Consider the following 23,549-nt stretch of genomic DNA (forward strand, 5'->3'; position numbering starts at 1 on the left):
CCTTGCAACTGTGCGATAGACTGCCTTGTTGACAGTCATTTTCACTGAGCTGTCAGATTAGACGTACTGAGGAGTCTAGTAACATAGTTGTCTGTGTGTGCCATCTCCTTGAGAGTGCGTTAAACCCCTGGAGACATGAGGGACTCAGTTAGCTAATGGCTTCTGCCTGCCCGGCTGCTAGATGCCTGATAATTGTGTATCTTGGTATGCAGGGGTTTGTGTGTGTGTGTGTGAGTGTGTGTTTGTGCCTCCGGGGTAAGAGATATGGGGGGGTTGAGGGGATAAGAGGGGATACTGGTCGTGGGGGTGATGGAAGTGAGTTTTAACAGACAGACAGATGAATGGAGGTGGGAGGAGAATGGGAGGAAGAGGAAGACCAGATGTTGAAGAGTGAATGCGAGCACAGATCCCATGGACTGAACAGATTTCTTCCATGGAGGATTTAAGCCCCATGTCAACTCCTGCCATTCTTCCACTTCACTTATACGCTTTCCTCATTTTCAACGCTGACAGTTCGCTTTGTGACAAATGATTAGTCATAAACACACAATGGAAGTGCATGGTATGATAATGCTGCACACTTCCTGCATTGTACACTTAACGCCTCACAGGACTCCGTATCTCTCTTCGCCTCCATCTCTCTCCCATCTCTCCCTGTGCTTTTTTTTTTTAGTACCGCAACTCTCGTCTTGTCTGGCCTGCTGTGCACACCCGCAACCTTCTTTAAGCATCCCCCTCCATCCCTTGTCTGTCTCTCCCCTCTCCTCTCCGCCTCTCCCCACCTCTCTGCTCTTTGCTAAAGTAATTGTGGCGCTTCAGCGATTCAATTTCCGTGCAGGCGCTCTCCCCTGTCCGTCGGCGCGGTTTTATCTCCCTGTCTCCACGGCGATTCCCCCTCTTTATCGCTCGCCGCCACCTGCTGAGAGACAGCAGCCTCTGCTCTGTGAAAGGGTGCACCTATAAGCGTGTGTGTGTGTGTGTGTGTATGTTAGCTGCTGTCTTTCACTATAAATGTGTTTAGATGAGAGACGGTGTGTGCATGTCTCTGGATAGTCTAAAAGTGCTTTAATTCGTGTGTGTTAGGATAATGCCCTCGCTTTTGTGGAGCGGAAGACGATGGGGCAGGGGAATGTAATGTTTATAAGGAGCTTAATTCATAATATATAAGACTGCCCTGCTAGGCCTTTTTTGACTCTATGTCGGTCTGTTAGGAAATGTTTGTGTATATTTTGGTGTGTATGGAAAGAATTACCCTGGCTCTCTTCTCTCCTGTGTGTGTGCATGTGTGTGTGTGTGTGTGTGACAGAGAGAGAAAGAGAGAGAGAGAGAGAGAGAGAGAGAGAGAGAGAGTGTAATTGCGTTCAGAATAGGTGTTTGACTGTGTTTATGTCTCTATCCTCTCTCCCTTATCATCTCCACATTATTGTGGAGAGCACAGCCTCCTCTGTGTCTGACAGAAAAACTTTGGGCGAGAGCAGTTGTGTCTTGTAGTCGCCTCAGCCCATTTAATTGCAACTCCTTCTATTATAGATAAGAAGGCCAATCAAACAATGCTTGAAAGTAAACATGGGCTCGCAAAGGAAGCTGTGAGTGTGTGTGTCTGTGTGCACGTGTGTGTATGTGTGCGTACGTGTGTGTGTGTGCTTAAGTCGTGTATAAATGTATAGGTATGTATGTGTGTGTATATGTGTTTATTCCCGGGCTCAGCAAACATCTCAGCCCGCCATTGTTTCTTTTTTAATTACTATTACCTTCATCAGCTCCTGAGTCAGTAGGAGATTATCATTGTCTAGCAGACAGCCTCCTCTCCTCTCCTCTCCTCTCCTCTCCTCTCCTCTCCTCTCCTCTCCTCTCCTCTCCTCTCCTCTCCTCTCCTCTCCTCTCCTCTCCTCTCCTCTCCTCTCTCTACCTTTCCCTCTCTTCCTTCTCTCTCTCTCTCTCTCTCTCCCGAAAAACACAATCAAGCTTGTCAGCTGGAAATGGTGGGAGCAGCATGCAGTTAAAGAAACAGTGAACATGTTGTTATCAAAGTTGAAAGGCGTGGAGCTATTGTAATGCCCTCTTTGAAGTCAAGCACGGCTGTGTTTCATGTGACAAATGCACTTCAAAGCGGGAGTGGGTGCCTTCCTGCTGGGGCTGTTTCCCCTGTAATGGCATTCGGTGTCTGCTGTGTACCTGCTGTTATCATTTACCTGTGGCAGCTACGCCTCTGTGGTCTTCAACATGATTACCAATGCAGAGCTGGTGAAGTCTACATGGGCCCATGGTAAAAAAATGAAAATTTGTAGGTCTTTTTAATGAAATGTCTCTGCCTGCAAAAACTCCTATGAACTTTAATTTTCAAACCACTGGCTAAGAGTGGGTGCGCATTTAATTTCAGACACAAACTTTGCATTTCAACAATGGCGTACGGGTCCTATCTTCTTCAGGGGGCGATTTAAATGAAGATGACATCCCCCTTGTTAGCAGAAATTATGAAAACATCTGCACTTTAAGGGAAATGCGAGGTGAGCATTGAGATTTAATTTGCCCTCTGTTCCCTATTCAGCAATTTGTCTGATCTTCTTTCTCAGAAAAGAATTAAGAATTGCTGATTCCTCACTGTAGACATATTTGAGAGCTAAGCTTGCTCATCCAGGAATTTGCCTCATGGCTTTCTTTATGGTTGTGATAGGGATTGTAATGATGTGGTCCAGCCCTGCAGTCTTGTCCTGCCCTCTCCTCCTGTCTGCCCTCCTCCCTGACACATCGCACTGTCACACTGAGCTCACAGCGCTGCTCCCCTCATTTCCCTCATTTCACTGGCTGTCCTCTGTCTGAGATCACGGTCACTTCTGCGTATGTCTCTGTGTGTATGTGTGTGTGTGTGTGTGTGTGTGTGTGGAGGGTGATGGTTGCTAATGACAAGGCAGAGCCAGCCAGTAGATGTCAGGACAGAGACAGGCTCTTCCTCCTCCCTCTCTCTGGTTGTCTTGTTGTCACCAAGAAACAAGAGAAAGAGAGAGGGAACATTTTCTAGAATGAAAGAAATGAGGATGTAGGCAGGAAGGATGGGAAAGGTGAATGTCAATAAAAAGAGATAATTGAGCCAAGAAGCATGAAATGAAAGTAAAGAAAGCCTAGGAAAGACAGAATATATGATGAAGGGAGAGAGAGGAGGGGGCAGGGTGGAGTAAAGGGATTCATACCCCCATTCTAGTCAGCGGAACTTCTGATGACTCGTCAAATATTGATTATTGGTACCTGATGTTTCAAAGTACACTACTTTCTCTCTTTCTCCCTCTCCCTCTCCGTCTCTCTGTTCCTCCATCACTCTCTGGCTACTTGGCTTGTAGCCAATCTAAATGTGCGAAACTGGGGAAGCAAAGTGTCACAGAGCACTTTTCCATTTTGTTGATGCTGCAACTCTCCCCTGGCTGGTTTGACAATATTAATTGCTGTCCCCGGTGCTATTGATGGGCTGACCCAGGCCAACCCAGCTCAGCCCAGCTCAGCCCCCGGCGGACCAGGCCTCTGGCAGAACCAGGACCCATAGGACCTGCCCTGATCCAGTGGGCCAAGGCTTAGCTAGCATTTCCTCCTGGACCAGAGGAACAGCAAGGCCAAAGCTTCTCACAGTTCTGTTCGTCAGTCAGAAGCAAGCCAAGTTATTCAAGTGCAACTTTATTTAGAAAGTCTTAAGGATAGACATTGAAAGGACCAAGGTGACCAAGGTTTGAAAGAATGTGCCAGAGCTACACTGCAGGCACCAAGCATAAGCATAGCAGGGCTGATTTAGAATCAGTTTTGCATTTCAGATTTTGGTGAATTTGTTAATGGGACATTTGCGTCAAGTTTCATGTTGAAGAGCAACACTGGTTTTCTAAAGGCTGCAAAAAAGTTCTGCATGCATTTTTGTGCAAAGACTATTTTTAGTATTTGTGTGAGAGCGACTCGCAAAAGCTGATCATAGGGAAAGATCGTGAAGCCAGATTTGAACTCACAGTGACACACACACAGGCAAACGCTCCAGCATACTGAGCCAACAGCACAAAACACTTCTGCAAACTTATTTTTTTTAGGGTCCACTCAAAACTAGTTGACTGTGCTGTTGTTCCTTGCTACCTTGGGAGAACATTCAGAATCAGGCCACTGCCCTTACCCCTCCCCCCGGTGCACGAAATGTGCCGAGGCAAGGCTTAAAGTACTGCGTCAGAAAAGTCCTAGACTTCCGCTACCAGTCAATAATGCATGTAACCTCCCCCTGTCCGCCCCTCATCTCCCGCTCTGACGGCATTTCTTAGCATAGCTCAGCATAGCTTCATACGACAGCATGCGCTTTCATATGAAGCTGACTTTCACGGTTTTAAAGTTGCATTCATAATTGATGGGCAATTTTAAGGTCAGGTGCTTCAACTTTCAGGACACCTGCAAATGCATTGCGGTACAGCAATAGAACAATGAGCCAATCAGCTTGACAGCAAAATGAAGGGGATCGTTTATGAACTTTTGAAAGTGTAAACAAGCAGAATACTTTGACAGGCAAATCATGATTACAGGATGTCAGACAGTGGAAGAGGGTAGATGAGTGCAAATGTCAGAGAAATGGAAGGAGGGGGAGGATGGGATGGTGTGAAAAATGATGAAATGGTGGTAGAAATTGTGTGTAATAAAGGGGGAAGACATCCTGAACTTACATTGGGGAAGTGAGAGAATATTAGAGAAGACATTCACCAGCACGAGCGCGTCAGGGATCTGTGATCAGGTAGAGAAGGCAGACTTCTCTTCCAGCCCAGCCCTAACAAACCCAATCCAGTTACCAGAGCATGTCTTGTTAGCTCTATGTGTTCAGCTTTCACTCTGTCTGCTGTAGTGAGGGCTTGTGCCTGTGTATGTTTGTGGATGTGTGTGTGTGTGTGTGTGCGTGTGTGTTTTCAGAGACAACGGGACCTGCCTCTCCGACTGTGTCAGTTTAATTATTGCTATCATCTCGTACCGAGCTAAAGCCTCGACAGAATGACTGGAGAAGAAAAGTCATTTCCTCTCTCTTTTTAAACTGCATCATACACTTTGGCAGGACCTCCTGCTGACACACAGACATGCAGGCTCATTTGAATACACGCGAGACACACACACACAAATACACGCAGACTGACACATGCGCACAGTTGCACGCACACAGAAACACACACACGCACAAAGACATACACAAACACACCACCTGGAACGCTCATCCTAGTGATACGGTGGAATTGAAATGCACAGGAGTGATGGTACCCACTTATCTCTAATCTGTTTTTCCAATTGGAATACTCCCTGCTACTACGCAAGTTATTTTTACCCCAGGGCCTTAACGCACGTCTCCCTGCTTGAGTGAGTTACACTAGATGAGTAATGTGCCAGAATGGATTTTAAGCAGGTGGGGATCAAGTGTGTAAATGTTCTATGTGTAAAGAAGAATGTAACATTGGCTATGGATTGAGTGTGTAGGTTCAAATCTCACAGGTACTATGAATTGGCTACCGCTCAGCATGATAATGTCTGTGTGTGTGTGTGTGTGTGTGTGTGTGTGTGTGTGTTTGTGTGTAGGTGTGTGTGTGTGTGTGTGTGTGTGTGAATATGTGCCTGAGGCGGAGGCCAAGGTGCCAGACCGAGACAGACGACAGAACTGGGATAGGTTGGTAGCCTGAAGATAGCCAAAACCAGAGCATAACACACACATTCATGCACAAATGCATATTGACACATGCACACACACATGTGCACACATGCGCGCACACACACACACACACACACACACACACCAATGTGCATACACACACACCCACATAAATACAGTCAAATACAAACAGATTTCATCACATGCAAACGCACACACTTGCACACTCACACATACAATGATTGACATTTGCAAAAGCGGCTGCCAGTGAGAATAGGTCAGAGGGCTAATATCTTAACACATGTCAGCTGAGAAAAACATTAACACTTGCGCGCGCACACACCCACACAAACACACACACACGCTCACACACTCGCAAATTCTCAGAAGTGTGTGCCTATCAACAGCAGCTTCACAGGCAGTGTCTGACATTTCCCTGGGAGTGTGAGGCTAAGCGTTCAGACCTTTAGAGAATGTTATTCTCTCATTCCTCTCTCATCCTCCCTTTATTCCTGCCGCCCTTATCTCTGTTTGTTCCTGGAGCATCCTTCGCTCTGGATTTCCAGCAGACGCACCCTCCTGGGGCTTTGTGGCGCCTCTCAAAGCTTACATACACGCACAAACACAGACACACACACACGCAGCTGTACCCACATGCACCTGTAAACACACACACTCACACACACACACACAAACACACATTGAATTTCTTGCGAGATCTAAAGATGCCCAGGCCCTATCTGCCAAAGAGGACACTGTTCACTGTGTGTGTTGTTTTTCTCTCTCTGCCTATCAGAGACCTGGGAAACAGGACAGATGTATATATCAAATGATAGGAACCACAGAATGATATGCAATGATATGGAGAGCGATTCAATGGCCAGGTGTGTTGCTATGGTGAGGAAAATGATTGGCCAGGCACTAGATTACAGTGGTCGTCCCCCAAAACAGTGCACGCGCACATACAGCAGCTTGTGCGCACGCAAGCACATGTGCACAGACACACACACACACACACACACACACACACACACAGAAACATAGGTTGGCTGAAATAAGCTGGCTGATTGCAGTAGTTTTACGGGCAAAGCCATTTGAATGGAAATGCGAAACGCAGTGCATTACGAAAACTCATAGACACCAGAGCCAGCTGTGAATGAGAGAAATGACTTGCTGTATGAGATCCAACCATGCACATCACATCACAGTTGGAGGGAGAAAGAGGTGCTTAATGGTTGCTGTGTGTGTGTGTGTGTGTGTGTGTGTGTCTCAGAGTCAAGTTGTTACTCAGGGCCCAAAATCTCCGTTTAGGCCCCTCACCTTTAGCCTGTTTGAAATGCTATACTATACGCCAGCCATGACTCCCTTAGGCTTCTTATGATTGAGCATCTCACACACACACACACACACATACCACAGACTCATACACATGCACTCATATTCACCTACGCCCACATACACATGAGTACACAGAGTACACATACATACACACACTCATGCATACATACATACATACACTGCCTTGTGTAGAAATGCAGAATCCTGCACATACATAGAGCATTATGTGTCTTGGGTATCCCAGTGCTTGAATGACCCACTGTGCTTCTCTGGGAAACCATCCATATAATAGGAGTGTGTGGGTTTAAATCTTGACTCATGCTAACATTCCTCTCTCCTGTCTGTCCTGTTAATTGTCACTGAACAAAAAAAATATTACAAACCATGAGATGGGTAGAACTTTCCTTTTAAAAAAAGACTATGCACCTTCCATGTTTCCATGATGACTTTTCCTTTGAGAATGATTACCATGTCATCATACTGCCTGCTTTGGACGAAAAAAAGTACTGTATATTAAACGGATTTTAGATTTTTCATCATAGCACTTGTGGGTTTGGTGAGAGAGAGAGAGAGAGAGAGAGAGAGATAGAGAGAGAGAGAGACAGAGAGAGAGAGAGAGACAGAGAGAGAGAGAGAGAGAATAACATTGACTTGAAGACACACAGATACCCACAACACCCTGCAGGCGTACACAGCAGACAGTAGCAGCGAGAGGGCAATGATGGAGTGTGTGCGTGTGTGTGTGCGTGTGTGTGTGAGAGAGAGAGAGAGAGAGAGAGAGAGAGAGAGAGATAGTGCGTGTGTAAAACAGCATGAATTGATGATGGAGTTTGTTGCGGTAGTGTCCAAAGAACCTGAGGCAGTCATTACCTCTGCTGCTGAACCATTTAGGAAAATAGCCTGTTTTCATGGGATGGCCAAATGTGTGTCCGCTATCTGTACGTATGTGTGTGTGTGTCCATGTGTGTGTCCTGAGGGGGTTATAGGGCCATTATAGTGCTAAAGGGTACTTATAAACTTAGTTGAAAAACTACTTTTTTTATGAATGTTTCTCTTCCTATTATTTTTTGACCCATTAGTCAATGCAGTTTTGTTCTAAAGTTAATATATTTCTCCTCTCCATCCCCCTTCTCACTCTGTCTCCTCTCCTCTCTCCTCCCTTTGTCCCTCTCTCCTCCTACAGAGGCTGGTAGAGGCAGCAGAGGAAGCCCACTTACAGCATGAGGAGGATCCCGACCTACAGGTATGTCTGTGTGTGTGTGTGTGTGTGTGTGTTTTCTGTATCGATTTTATTCATTATAATCTGACAATTATCTAACATTTATTATAAACAATTTCATCTCCCTATTCCTGTAAGCTCATTAAGCAATTCATCCCCCAAATAATTCATTCCACATGCCAGTGGGTTTGACATTGGCGCTCGCTGAGAGAAATGACCCAGAAAATGACAGGGGGCTCCAAAAACAGAGCAGGGAACTCCACTTTAATGCAGAGGAGAGTCGGGGAGAGGAAGGCATTAGGAAGCTTGTTCGTGTCCGTTTCGCTTGACTAGCTAACAGTCTTTTCCCTTCTAAAAATGTGTGCCAGTCCAGAGCTCCACATGATCTGTTTGTCAGCATATGTCTCGTTCTGCCACTGTCACATCAGGTGCTCCCAGTCTCTCTCTCTCTCTCTCACACACACACACACACACACACACACACACACACACAGTTTTACTCTCTTTGCATCCAAAATAGTCCTCAGAGCCATAGATCAACGCACTGTGCCATTTGTAAATGAACAAACTGACCTTCAGTGCACCCAATGCATCTGAAGCTGAAATCTGACTGTCCAGAGAAAGGCCAAAAGAAAAGAAGTGTGTGCAATGAATTAGGAGTGAACTCAACTTTAGTCTTGCAATAATAAGAAAACAGCTGTAGATAAGAGGTAAAGTATGGTTCAAATTAGCACATTATATGCACATGCTACTGTGAATAAGAGCTTATCACACAGTTGAAACAAAGATATCATCTATGTGATCATATGCATTATGGTAATGGAATGAGTCCTCAGTCTGCAACTATAACACATCTACTGTGCAGCTCAGGCAACATAGTAAAACCTACAGACTTATTAATAAGCAAATGACAGAGTTGTATCGGGGAAGAGGGCAACATCTTATCTGTTTTGTCAGAGGTAAAGCCCTTAATCCTTCTCAGTGTTTTTGTGGCTGAATTTATCTTGTGACCACCGCATCTTACTAGGTCTGAAACATAAATTGCGAATGATTTATGGTATTATATCACTCTCATATTCCCACTCAGAGCTCCCCAAATTTTAAACTATTCCCTGGGAGTTCCACCCTCAGTGCTGTAGACTTGGGCAAATGCACTCAGATAATCATATCTGCATACACACCCCCAAACCCAGCCTCTGCTCTCATGGTTCTGCCTCAAATCCATTTGAGCAGCTTTAATTTTTAGAGAGCGGCTTTATATTTTGTGTGTGTGTGTGTGAGTGTTTGTGTGAGAAAGAGACAGGAATGTGTGTGTGGTTGTGTGTGTGTGTGTGTGTGTGTGCACTTGTGATGTTTTTGCCCGAGTTGGTGCGCATCACACACAACTCAGAAAAGAGTTTATTAAAGTAGGAGGAGCGACAGCAGAAACTAGAGTTTCAAAAAGGGAATATGATGGTAAGCCGACTTGGGAGTATTTGCTCTGAAACTACTTATAAACTCTGTGGTGTGTGCGTGTGTGTGTGTGTGTCTCTGTGTGTGTACCTCTGTGTGTATGTGTGTTTGTGCCTGTGGCTGTGTGTGTGTGTTTACTGTGTCAGCTCTTTAAGGCATTACACTGAATGCCCTGTGGTTTGATGCTGTCATGCACTATTAAGGGGGATCAATTGCTAAATCTAACCCCTGACTGCTGTCCTGCTCTGATTCTCCCTCTTTTACTGCCCCCTTCTTTTCTTCTGTCTTTGGTCAGTTGCTAGTTTCTCCCCTTTCTGCAAAAAAGGAAAAATCCACCATAAAACACATAAACAGTGTTAAAGCAGCTACTGGAGTGCCTTGGTGTATCTTATGTTTCTGGGCCCATTTTGTTGTTTTATGGTGTATTTTATTTTAGATGATTACAGAAAAATGTTCAACTATCTAAAATATAGAACAACAGTAAATGTCAGGTTTTTGTGTCACCTCCTCAGAATTAAACAGCAACAATTTCTTTTTAGACCCGCCATTTTGCACCGATGTTCAACAGTCATACAGGGAGAAATCCATCGTACAGGAGTAAGAGATAAGAATTGCTCCACTGACAGTAGCCTCAGTTGACCAGAATGCAATGCAACCATAAGACATGTTACGTTTTGCATAAGGGTGCTTTTTCTCAACTGGAAAAAAAAAACTACTTACTACTTACTACGCTATCACTGTCGCTATTACTCTCCACCTGCATGTATAATCCACAGCTGATTTGTTCCCTCTGGGGTCTGTCCATCACTAACTGAAGCAGAAGTAGATGAGGCAGGTTGAGGGAAAGTAGATACATCAAAAAAGTAAATTACAACACTTCATCACAAAATAACTCCGGGAATGCACTGAGCATCACAGACTGATGATATGTAACAGTGTAAGAGCATCTGAGGGTGGATTTCTGGTGGACATCTCCACCACTTGTAAATATAAACTCAGACATTTTAACAAGTGCTGTAATAAAACAAGAATGGATTGGTTACTAAAAAGGTTTGTTTTTTCCTTATATAGGGAAGTAAACTCTGAGATTTTCCTCCGATATGGTGCCTGCTGGATTTTAAAAGCTGTCTGTGTTTGTGGAGTATGAGTATATTTCCCAGTGCATTTCTTTACGACTCTATACAGGTGTATGCATATGTTTGGGTGTATCTTACTTTAAGTGTGTGTTTATGCATAAGGGCAAGTTTGTATGCTTGTGTATGCGCACGCTTATGCATTTGCGTGTCGTGTGTGTATGTGAACGCAGTTATCTGATTGTATTTGCACGCTCTTGTGTGTTTGTGCGACTGCATGTGGACACTTGTGTGTGCGTGTGTTTGTGTCTTCACACGCAGGTTGCGGGGCAGTAACAGTGTGTGGGCTCACAGCAGTGCTTTATGGCAGTAATTACTTGGCAGAGATGAGATGAGCCCAGTAAAGTGAGTGTCCCATTGTTTGGGCTTTAATGACACGGCTACAGGGCTGATGGAGGCTGATAGGGAACCTACAGTATAATGTAGAGTTACACACTGTCTAGGAAAGGGCCAGATACCAATTATCAGGCTAAAATACCACAGAACAACTAGACACAGTGTATCGGTGTACCTGTACTAGACATAGTACACCTAACATGCGGGTGGGGGATGAGGAAGGAGAGGGAGATGGAGGAGAAAGGGAGAGCTTGATGATGATGATGATCATGATGATGATGATGATCACATGTACCTGCCAGACGCTTGTTGCCACGGTATCTGAACACAGTAATAGAGCGTACTATTATCCGAAATTAACTTAATGACAGATGCGGTTTGTTTATGTGTGTGTGTGTGTGTGTGTGTGTGTGTGCATGCATGTAAGCATGTGTGTCGTGCATGTGTGTTTTGCACATTATCATTTTGCTGGTTGGCTCTATATAGTGACAATAATAGATCGAGTAGTCTGTGCCTTGCTATGGTTCTGCATCCATGTTAGCGTGCCCACACACACACACACACACACACACACACACACACACACAAGAATAATTGCTATAATTGTCATAATTGTGTCTGCCATGCTGCTAACTCAGGATGGTGTGAACTAGTGGCAGGCCTGAGGAATGTGTTTGTGTGGGTGTGTGTGTGTGTGTGTGTGTGTGTGTGTGTGGTTATCCTTAGTTACCAAGCAGGTTTTTCAGTACCTCTTAGCAAAGTAACTTGCAGACATTAATTTTTATTGCTAATTGTGTATTGAATTGCCTGAGTATAAAATAAAATGTTTACGTATTCTTCAGTTGCCGTCAGAAACTGCTGCTGTTGTTTTTCCCTCTGTTTACATGCATGTGTGTTTGTGTGGGTGTGTGTATGTGTGTGTGCAATTATGCATATGCATGCACTTGTGTATGTGTGCATGTGTGTGTGTGTGTGTGTGTGTGTCTGCACAACTCTGATGGTGGTATTTGTGATTGCGCTTTCCTGCAGAACATAGTGAATAGATGGTAATTATCGCCAACTGTGCTAAAAATACCACATCCACGCTGTAGGGTGAAGCCTCCTCCATCACTATTTGGGGTTTATTATAAACTGTTTGTGTGTTTTTTGGCTATTGGATACATATTTGGCTGGCAGCGGTTTGATAGGAATTTCCTTATCTATCCTTTCCAGAGCTCTTCTGCTTCCATGTGAAATTGGCACGGTAATCTGTTGCGATTTTCCTCCCTCTCTCTTTTACCCGCAATGCTCATGTAAATAGGAAAGCGGAGAGCAGTCTCCCATGCCCTCTGCAGCCAATGAAATCCCTCCTCGGAGGTCGGAGACAAACAGCCAATCACCAAGCCTGATGTTGACTAAAAATGTAGTCCCAGTCAGGAGGGAGCAGTGGGAGAGAAAGGCTCAATCATTTCTTTTTTTTCTTTTATTCTCATACTCTCCGTCTAGGGTATTACCATAGAGTGCAGAGACACAGCCGTGTGCTTTTGATTTGCTTATTTACACTTCTTGATACTGGCAAAAATTGTTCGTGTTTGACCTGCGTGTGTGTGTGTGTGTGTGTGTGTGTGTGTGTGTGTTCTCAGTATCCTCTACTTTCCCCTCCTGTCCCCATGTGGCCAGTGATGTGAAGATGGGGATTTTTAAACCATTTATTCAAGAGTTGGCCTTGCCTGTCCAGAGTAACACACACACACATACACCACACAGAGACACACATACACACAGAGACACACACACACACACACACACACTGACTCTCCTTTCTCCTTACACCTAATACATCTAGCTGACTATAGACACAGAAAAACATTTCAAGGTACCCTTTTCTGTGGTATACACAAGGTTGTTGTGTACATTAAAATAGGATGACGGTCACGGTTCAATGTGAAACATGCTTGATATGGCTAAAGGCATACAGCTTGTATGATGCGTGTTCAATTCAACATAAAAGCAGATGCTGTCAAATTTAATTATGCATTTATGGGTTCATCCATTCCATGTTAGAGCATTTTCCTACATTTAACCCAGTTTTAAGATGCAGTACATCAAGTATGCTTGCTAAGTTTTCTATATACAAGATGTGAGGTTTTTGCTAGAGGTCTGTTTTTTCCCAGAGTGGAAGAGCAATTAAGGTGCATGTCGAAGCATTTTAAACATAACACATGAACCCATACTTGCCCTTTCCTCCTAGCTATTTACTCAATCTGTTTTCTTGTTTACTCACTGATTACCTGTATCCATGCCCCCTAGTTGTTTTCTAGCCCCATTTCCACACTCTGGGAATGGTGGCTTCCCCTTTCCCAACCATGAAGAAAGAGAGAAGGAAGGTAGGCGAGGAAGAGAGGAGAGGCGAAGTGGAGAGGAGAGTTAAAAGTGAACGCCAGAGGGTGGAGCGTCACGGTTAACCCCCTGCTTCACTTGCAGTCTCCTTCTCTCTCTCTCTCTCTCTCTCTCTCTCTCTCTCTCTCTCTCTCTCTCTCTCTCTCCTTCCCTTGGGGCTGTTGACTGACTGTTGTGCTCTTTGCTGCAAGACCATTTTTCAGGATACACAATAAGTGTGTTTTTATGCGTTTTTGTGAGTGTGTGCGTGTGCATGCATGTGTATCCGTGTGTGTGCATATGTGGGTGTGTCCAGGCATGTACATGTGCATATGCACATGCACACGCATGACTGTAGGTGGGGTACTAAGCTGCTCTACTAAATCCCCAAAACCTGTTAATTTTTTCAGGACCCTCAACCACCCACACAGCCGTTAGCAGTTAGCCCAGCCGCTCAGTAACGGGACTGGGGTCTTGCTGCCAATTTGGCATAGTGGCTGATGTTGGTACTGCAGCTGAAATTCTCCATTCCATATAAAAGACAAGACATGTCTCTTAAACTTCAGTGTCATACAAGTCCAAAAACTACTATTTGAATTATGAGATTATTAATCAGTCGATAAAAAAAACCCAAAAAACTCATCAACTCACTCATCAAGGCTAAGGCGTCATCTCAGGCTCGAGTAAAGCATGCCGCACATCACATCGCAGACATCACCCAGTCATCAGGTCAGCACCCGACCAGAGATAGCTGCTCATGCTCTGATGAGAACATGACTGAGCTCACTCAAAGGCATGTGATACATTAAAAGGCACTAATGCACTTTCTCTATGGGCCAGACAACATGCAACTGGAAGGAAGGGAAAACTTTTTCAGTGTATGTGCTGGGTGAGCAAGTTACTTTGAAATGAATGTACGACCATTCTGCCATTTCTTAAAAGTGCTACGTGTAGCATTTTGGGTTTCTCAAAATTAAGACTACATTTCCCATAAACCTTGTTACTTCCTGAGCAAAGAGGATGTTGCTCCCTGCCCCCCCTCTTCCTCCCTGGCATCACTCTGCATGCATTTGTTTTGAAGGGCATGAAGAAGGATAACAGCCCTTGATAACAGTGAATATGCCGACAAGGGAAGCTAAGGTGAAGTTGAAACTATGCAGTCAGCATAGTGGAACTGGGATAAAGTTATCCTGTGTTGTGCCGTAAAAAAAATCTCCCTTTGTGTCATAAAGAAATTAAACAGATTTCCCATAATGCAGTGTATAGAGGCTGGTCACCAAGTTAATTATGCAAAGTTCTCAAAATGAATGTGGCAATGATTTTTGATATCAAAATGCTACATGTAACACCTCAAATATTTTGTGCTTTAGGTCTATGTTTTGAAAAGTAGGGAACTGAAATATGCTCTACAGTCTACCTCTACTATCCCTCCCTCTTTCTCTCTCTCTCCCTTTCTCTCTGTTCTACACTGAGTGGGTGCTGATGCTACATGTGTGATCTCTCAGCGTAATGCACTGCAGCATTAAAGACCAGGTTGTTAACACCGTGATCAGGGACTGCATTAGTGGCACAGGGCACTCCTTCACAGCGCACAGTCAGGTTCGCTAATGCTGGAATGGCATAATTGACTTACTCAACACATACACCCACACTTTCACACACACATGCATACACACACACACACACACACACAGCCACAAATGCTCAGGAGCATGCACGAATGCGCACATGTATGCAAACACATATACGTACACACAGGTTTGCCCTGCCTGCACCCCCCAAACACACACACACACACACACACACACACACACACACACACTCACACACTATTGAAGGCCGCCAGCTGATGGCTGCAATTTTAATCAAAATTAAAGCCCACATGCTGTGAATTTAAATAAGTCTATTAGCAGATTCATTAACCACTGTGTTTGTTTTACCTTTTTTTCCCTCTATTACTTATTCCTCTACTTTTAACAACCAATGCCTCTAGTGGTCTCTCTCTCTCTCTCTCTCTCTCTCTTCCTCTCTCTCTCTCTCTCCCTTTCTTGCTAGACACTTATGTTGGGGTATATAGCTTAAACAGCACACCTGTAGTTTTGTCTCTGAACTGAATCAATAGTAATCGTCACTGTCTCACTGTGTCAGACAAGTGCTTGGGTCTTGAGATGATAACTGCCATTATAATTCTTTCTTTCTTTTTTGAGTGTGTGTGTGTGTGTGCTTGTGTATGTGCCTAATGTATGTGTGTGCGTGTTTTTTATATTAGTTTGAGACAGACTAACTTCTACTTTCTGTGTTTGAGCGAGAAAGAGCGACAGATGTTGGAAATCAGTTTAATGTATCACACAAAAGCGAGAAGTGGGATTTGTCTACCTCATTTTCTTGATATGGATCTCTGTGCGCATAGGGAGGGAGGAAAGAGGGAGCACACGCAGGCAGATGATGAGAGAGAGAAAGAGAAAGGAGGACCAGACAGAGACAGCCAGCCAATTGCTACAGTGGTCTCACAGGTAGAGCTGATAGCAGCCAAACAATGCCAATGAGAGCTATGCACAGGAGAGCACATGGGAGGTAGAGAATAGGCAGAGACAGAGGGAGGAGAGGAGTTTGAGGAGTATGGCGCACAGCTGGTGAACAATGGCTGGAAGGAAACGGGCTGCGCCAGAAAGGGAAAGGGATAAATCAGGGTGGGAGGGAGAGACAGAGGAAGTGAGAGAGAGAATGATAGAGCAGGTACCAGCGAGACAATGGCAGAAAGGGAACAGAGCGGAGACACAATGGGGCCTTGTCTGCTGCAGGTGCGGTTGGCTGTGCCGCTGCTCTCTTATGAACTGTATGCGTGTGTGTGCATGTGTCTCTGCGTATGTGTGTGTAGGTATGTGTCTTTGTCTGTGTGCGTACTTTTGGTGCTACATGGGTTCCCAATTTTTAGGTCATTATCATTATCTTGTGTTCATTAACCCGTGGTGTCAAGTTGAGGTCAAATCCTAACTCTCAGCTGCTAAGCAAAAAAGCCAGTATTTGTCCTTTTTTGGTCTGCATTATAAGTTCTTTGGTCTGCCATTAAATAGTCAAGATATCTGACTCAACGCTCATGAAAGACTCTTCTCTTTCTGTTTCCCTCTACAGCTCTATTCCGCTCGTTATATCATTTAGAAGGAGATAATTTGCACCCATCAACACTGTAGGATGGTATGAAGTAGACTGAACATTTTGGCTAAAAGAGACTCAAGGAAGGATGAAAGACTTATTAAAAATAATTGAGCGGCAAAAATATAAGCATTGAAGGCATAAAAGGGTTGCTGTCAATTGCAATTACAGTTCTGATCCTGTGTTGAATTTGTGTCTGCATGATGATCATGCGTCTGTGTGTATGAGTATGTGTGTGTACACTTATGTATTGATTCCCTTGGCTTGGAGAAAGTCAGAGCGCAATACGGAGAGCAACAGACTGAGAAAGAAAGAGAGAGAGAGAGACAGAGGGAGAGAGAGCTGGAGGGCTTGTTAAGGTGATAATCAGCTTTAATTAAGCCTGTCTCTGGGCTCCATGTCCCTCTTGGGGGGGGGAAAGATAAAGATACAGTGGCTCCCTGTGGAGCCAGAGAGAGGGAGGTCAGGTGCAGAGGGAGGGAGAGATGGATGGATAGGGCGAGCGAACGAGTGCAGGCTCGGGAATGAGAGCCGGTGCCAGAGTCTCCCACCGTCTGAAGGTCATCGTTCCTGCAACCTCACCAGATTGGATGCCACGGGACGCTTTCTCATATCAGTGGCTAAGTTTTTTCAATCACAGTTCAACTCAGTGTGGCCTCATGGTGCTGCAGACAAGATCTACTGTAAGAATGTTTAAGGTGCTAATTTTCTCTGAAAGGAATACTGTGCGGAGTGTACAAAATATTAAATCCACTTGCTCTTTCTATGAAATAGACTCACCAAGTGAATCCAGGTGAAAGCTGGGATACTGTTTTGGTTTCATCTATTAAATCCATGTTGATGATTATGCGTTTCAAACTGCATCATGCATATGTTGTGAGCTTAGCTTCTCTCTGTGTGATACAGAGACATAGCATATGTCAACTGCACTCGCTGTGGGCTCTCAAACTCTGTTGACACAGCTGTTAGTGACTCCTGTTAGATCAGCACTTCTTTACTACAATCCTCTCCTCTCCTCTCCTCTCCTCTCCTCTCCTCTCCTCTCCTCTCCTCTCCTCTCCTCTCCTCTCCTCTCCTCTCCTCTCCTCCCCTCTCCTCTCCTCTCCTCTCCTCTTCTCCTTTGCTCCCATATCTTTGCTCCTTCTTTTTTCTCCTCTCATCATTTCCTCTCCTCTCCTTCCCTTTCCCATCCCCTAATTTAAGTTTCATCAAAGTCCATTATAGAAATAGAGTTCACCTCTGGAAGGAGTAGGAGTTAAATGGCTGTCACAGGTTTACGAAAAAAAAAGAAAAAAAAACTTTTCCTCATTTCTATTGTTGTTAATTTGCCTGTCTGTCCTTAAAAGCACAAAGCTGGAGTGACTTCCCTGGAGTGCCAAACAAATGAAACAACAAATTTAGTCCTTGTCAAAGTCAGCTCATTTGTACTCTCTGCACACTGAAAATAGGTTTCACACTGGTATGAGAAAATGGCTGATCCAAAACAACTTATAGACAAAAAAGGTAAGCGTAGACCATTGTTTCTCAATTGGTGGGTTGGGACCCAATAGTGGGTCATACACTAATGTCTTAGATTGACTAACATGCTGACTAAAGCAACGTATGTCCTAGACTATTGCATGAAGGCTAGCCGTATGTTTGTCCATTCATTCTCACCACTGTCTCATGCCCTCTGGCATTCCCAGTCCCGATTGCACCACCGCGCTGCTTTTCTCCACATCAACACACTCATTTGCAAGATGAATGTTGCGTTCTCTACGACCTTCATCGAAATTAAGTACTGTGGTGGTCTGCAAGCTCCTGGTGAAAGAGGGAGAGGAGTGAAAGATGAAAAGCAGAGAAGATCATGCTTTTGAAAAACAGATTTTGTTTTTTGTGCCTTCAGAGGGTTAGAAAGAGCGAGGTGAGCGAGGAGAGGGAAGAGATAGGGGGGAAAGATGCAGCGCTGTGCTCCTTCACCTTGAAATGGCAGTGTTCCCCTTGATAGAGGGCTAATAAGCCTAATCAGGCCTGATTAATTACACCGATAGGCGCTGCGTTCACCAGCCTAATTGATGGCTTTATCGGTGTTTTGCACCAGGCTGAGGGGATGACGGCGCTGCTCAGGGGGAGCTGGAGAGATTCAGCCCAAATGAAGGTTACTGGTGGCAGGAGAGAGGAATAGGTAGTGGGGTGGTTTCCATTGAGTGAATGATAGTATTTCTGAGGTCTGATGAATAGGCAGGGTATGGTGACTTTGAGATGGGTATACTGTTTTCTAATATAGAGTCCTCACAGATACACCCAGTACTTGGACCTGCACTCTCCTCAGTCACACACTGCAAAAGTCTAAACAATCAAAGTCTAGACAGTGTCTGTCCCCTGCTGAATGATAACACAGATATTGAGGCTGTGTATTGGACTCTCAGGGGAACGGCAATTCACTCTCTCCGCAGGCCCTCTTCAAATCCTATTCTCCTGGCCATTACAAGAGAAATCAATGTGGCCTTAAGCCATGTAATCACCACCGTTCAGCCGTATGTGTGATTGAGGCTGTGCTGCTGCCATTGCCATTTACAGTATGAATAGTAAAAGATAGTTTTTCCAAAGTAGAAAATAATACTTGCAGACTGTGTTCCATCATCCATTGATTTGCACTACATACTTTTTTACATTAGCCACATGCGTAATTGAAATTGTATTGAAGATAAAAATTGAATATCTATGTCCAATATAAAACAAACTTCAGTGCAGTGAATTTAGCCCTGTTTCAGACGACCAATGTAATCAAGGAAAGATGAAATTAAAAGGAGGAGTTAGCTACATTCACTGTTGTGGAGTGGCAGCTAGGTTGTTAAAAAAAAAACAAATTTAGCTGATTAGCTTGGTAGCTACCATTTGGCTACAGTTGTGGGCAACACTCCCACAACTTGCAAGTTGCTACACTTCACTGCAGCCTACAAACTCCACTTGTGAGTAAGTGCCAGTTGGCTGTTAGGCACAAACAGTTTTGGGGCCAGGCTAGTAAATATTAAATGACTGTACTGCACCTGTGCTTCTGCAACGGTGCAGTCTGAGCACACTGAGACGGTGACTTTTGGAGAGTCAGTTCCAAAAGAACATAACTGCACCAGAGGGATGCCACCTTTGAAGATGGGAAGAAATGTCATGATGAAACTGACTGATGCATGAAGCAGCACAATTTGAACGTCTAATTTTGCTGTATGTGTCTTTGTGGTTTCATTAAATGCACACATACAAAAATACACATGCTTTGTGTGTATATTACAAAATGTAAAATAATATTTTTTCGCTTGCTTGACTCCCTCTATCTCTTTGCTGTCAGTCGTTTTCCATTGGCTAGACTTTGCAGGCTGTGCCCCTGTGTGGTGTCTTAGACTTCAGAGCCGTTGGGATGCGGGGAGCCATGTGCTCTATATTTATCTAGCTCTATGATTTATTAATAGTCTCCCCAGTATGCGCAGTACTAAAAATACAGCGGAGGCCGAACACCACATACAGCACCCAGCCAGGAAGGGAGTGTGCGGAGAGATTTGTCCACTCAGCAGCTTTTCCCTGCAACAACATGCACCTCTGGGATGATCCAGGGATTCAGGTTACCTCAGCAGGCGAGCTACTCGCTGACTCAGCAGTTTAGTGATCCAGTCGTCCGATACATTGATAACATGATTCAGCAATTCAAAGTTATTGGGATTGAGTTACTTGAGTACTGATTGGAAAACATGGTGAACTCCAATATATAAGTGTATATCCTTACTCTCTCTCTCTCTCTCTCTCTCCCTCTCTCTCTTCCTCCCTCCAGTATGAATACTTCAATGCGGTGTTGATCAATGAGGTGGATGAGGAGGGCAACAGTGTAGAGCTGGGAGGAGAATTCGTCCTGCAACCCAACGACCACTTCAACAATCTGTCAGTCAACCTCAGCCTCAGCGTGGTCCAGGTGCCCACCAACATGTACAACAAAGGTACGCTCATTACCTCCGATGCACAATAAAGGTATATTCAACAATACAAACATGTGCAACAAAGGTGCATTCAACAACACACACGTACAACAAAGACACGGTGTGCTGAACAATAAGATACCTAACAAAGACTCAGCTGCACAAACCTGTATAACAAAGACACTGCAATTTTAACACCATCAGCATGAATAACAAACGGAATTCAGATGGTGAATAACTTGGATTATTGAAATACCAGGCTAAAACTCCAACAACAATTACTATGTGTGTATGCGCATGCGTGTTAGCCTATGTCAGGATTTGAGTTCATTAACTGTAACTCTTTTGATTGAAGATCATCCCTACCGCACACTGACTTAATTAGCGGTTAAATAATCAGAGATTCTGCTAATGTACCATCCACTGAAGTCCAACCAGTGCAGTCATAGCCTTGTACAATGCTCAGCGGACAGAGTGAATGTCATGTCGGCTTAACCCAGCAACCAGAGGCAAAGAAATGATTTGGAGAGAGAGGGAGAGCGAGAGAGAGAGAGAGAGAGGGAGAGAGAGAGAGAGAGAGAGGGAGGGAAAAGGGGGGAAGCAAGAAAATGAGGGAGAAAGTAGGTTAAGTCAGACTGATGGAAGGTCTGAGCGAAAGATTAATTACAGCTAGGTGAAAAAACGAAAGAAAGCAAGAGAACGAGAGAGAAAGAGAGTGAATGAAATGGAAAGGAATTGAATGAAAGTGCTAGGAGAGTGAGGCTGGCAGACTGACACAGGGAGAGGAAGAGTCATTTTGATTTGATTCACAGGTAAAATAAGCGCAATCACACAGAGAGACACAGAGATAGAGAAGAGAGAGGGAGAGAAGAGAGAGGGAGAGGGGCAGGCAGCTTTAAGTGTTTTAGATCTGCAGGCTTTGTTCACTGGTAGTGATAATGTGGATGAATTGGCTGGGCCTGCAGGAAGCCCATTGGTGGCCAAAGTCCCTTTGTTCTGCTGAAGGAGACTAAGAGGCAGAAGAGAAAAACCACGGCTTGGCTTTTAGAACCGTACTTTAGAACGATTTTATGTTATCCACTGGTGTTAATTATCACATGTTTTTGCATTTCTATCGATACAGCATTATTATGATGAGTCACAACGTTTCAAGATGTTTTCCCTTCAAGTTTTGAATGCTTTCATGTGGATCCTTTGCTTCTCGGCTGAGATGTTATCCCCACGAAGCCTTCCCCACGCAGAGTAGCCCCATCAGTGTTTCGCATCCTAACCTATTTTCTGCCACTGTATATGAACAGCTGGTTGTAGGGCTTGTGTAGTTCATAAATGGTATGATGGCAGCTGTGATGAATGGGAGGTTAAATCCATGATAGCAGGGAGCTGCTTGCCTTTGGAGATGAATCGCAGGTGGAACGCGCCCCGTCAGACATCCATCTTCCTGCCTCGCATTGCAACCGGGACACGACCAACGGCATCATATACGCACGCACAGCAGGAACGCGGCTGCACGGTGATGTCACGCACGCGTATAGGCCTGTACGCGCTCATCGGATTAATTGCATGCTCACTTGCGCACACACACACACACACACACACACATATATACGCATCGCTACTCCCTTCTCTCCAGTCTCTCCTCACTTCCTCTCCTCTCGTTAAGACCCTCCTCCCTAATTATCGCCAGTAACATAATGTGAAGTTGATTTCAGCTCCGATCGCTCAGATCCGCACGCTGCGTAATCTACACAATTCTATTTTTTAATCTTAGTACACGCGCACGTGTGCACACATGGAATCATGGGAGCTCCTTTGATCAGATCGAATTAAGGAGTGCATTAGTTGAGATGAATTTAAATGGCAGCTTAGGGGGAGAGTAGAGCCCATACACTCTCCCTCATCATGATGGGTTCAGACCGTAATAGACGCTCCGACTGCACCAGAAGTGACTGTATTGTCGTGTAAATGGAGCTTGGCTTAAATCCAGCCTCCTCTCCACTCCACTCCATAGAGGTGGATGGGTGTTTACTATCAAGAGGGGGGCTTTTGTGCGCTACCCTCCAGAAGACTGTAATTCAATCATGGCTTATTGGCATGACTGTTGACAGCAGAACAATGTTGCCAATATAGGACATGATGGGAAATCTGTTATCTGCCTTTCTTTCTCTCTATCCATTTTGTACTTGTCTGTCTGTCTGTCTTTGTTCATCGGTCTATCTATTTTCCTGTCTGTCTGTCTGTCTGTCTGTCTGTCTGTCTGTCTGTCTTCCTGGCTTTCTATCTATTTCTCTGTTTGCCGCGTGCGTCTGTCTCAATGTCTGACTTTCTCCGTCTGTCTGCTCATCCTCTTCTACTCTTCCTTCTACTCTATTCTGTCTTAATCTCTCTAATTCTACCTCTCTGCTCCCCTGTTCTTTTCACTCTATTTTTCTGCTATCACTTTCTCTTTATCTCTTGTGTAATGAATAGGTGCTGATAGTGATCTGTGGATGTGCAGTGTATGATACAATATGGCTGGATGAGCAGGCACCAGGGAATACCAAACCTGTTCCCGTTACCCGTTCACTATTTTACCCAAGTAGTGCTTTGTATATGAAGTGGACTCACTATTTTGTTTCTTTTCGTGTTTGTCTTTGTCTCTCCTCCCTTCTTCCTTTATTTTTTTAGATTCAGCAATTGTCAATGGAGTGTACTGGTCTGAGGCCTTGAATAAAGTGTTTGTGGATAACTTTGAGAGAGACCCATCGCTCATATGGCAGTACTTTGGCAGCGCCAAAGGCTTTTTCAGACAGTACCCAGGTAAGTGTGTGCTGTGTGCGTATGTGTAGGTGTGTTGGGCAGTGGCTGAGAGCGTGTGTGTGTGTGTTTGTAATTAAGTTGGCGGTAGCTGTCTCCCTAAGGCAGAATGAGGGGCGTGTGGGAGTATTCAGTCACAGTTATTGACAGCTGGAGACTGGAGGCTAGCAGGGTGAGAGAGAAGA

The 23,549-nt window shown here is 44.6% G+C and overlaps 1 protein-coding gene across 1 annotated transcript in view; it reads left to right on the forward strand.

Annotated features, from left to right (window-relative positions):
• Positions 1–23,549, forward strand: part of cacna2d3a (calcium channel, voltage-dependent, alpha 2/delta subunit 3a) — a 108,381-nt gene that overhangs the window by 23,763 nt on the left and 61,069 nt on the right. The window contains exons 4-6 of the mRNA XM_078288329.1: positions 8,160–8,219; positions 20,430–20,592; positions 23,236–23,367. Coding sequence (XP_078144455.1) covers positions 8,160–8,219; positions 20,430–20,592; positions 23,236–23,367 — 355 coding nt within the window. The remainder of the gene's footprint in view (positions 1–8,159; positions 8,220–20,429; positions 20,593–23,235; positions 23,368–23,549) is intronic.

This window comes from Centroberyx gerrardi, chromosome 14, assembly GCF_048128805.1.
Source record: "Centroberyx gerrardi isolate f3 chromosome 14, fCenGer3.hap1.cur.20231027, whole genome shotgun sequence".
Taxonomy (NCBI): domain Eukaryota; kingdom Metazoa; phylum Chordata; class Actinopteri; order Beryciformes; family Berycidae; genus Centroberyx; species Centroberyx gerrardi.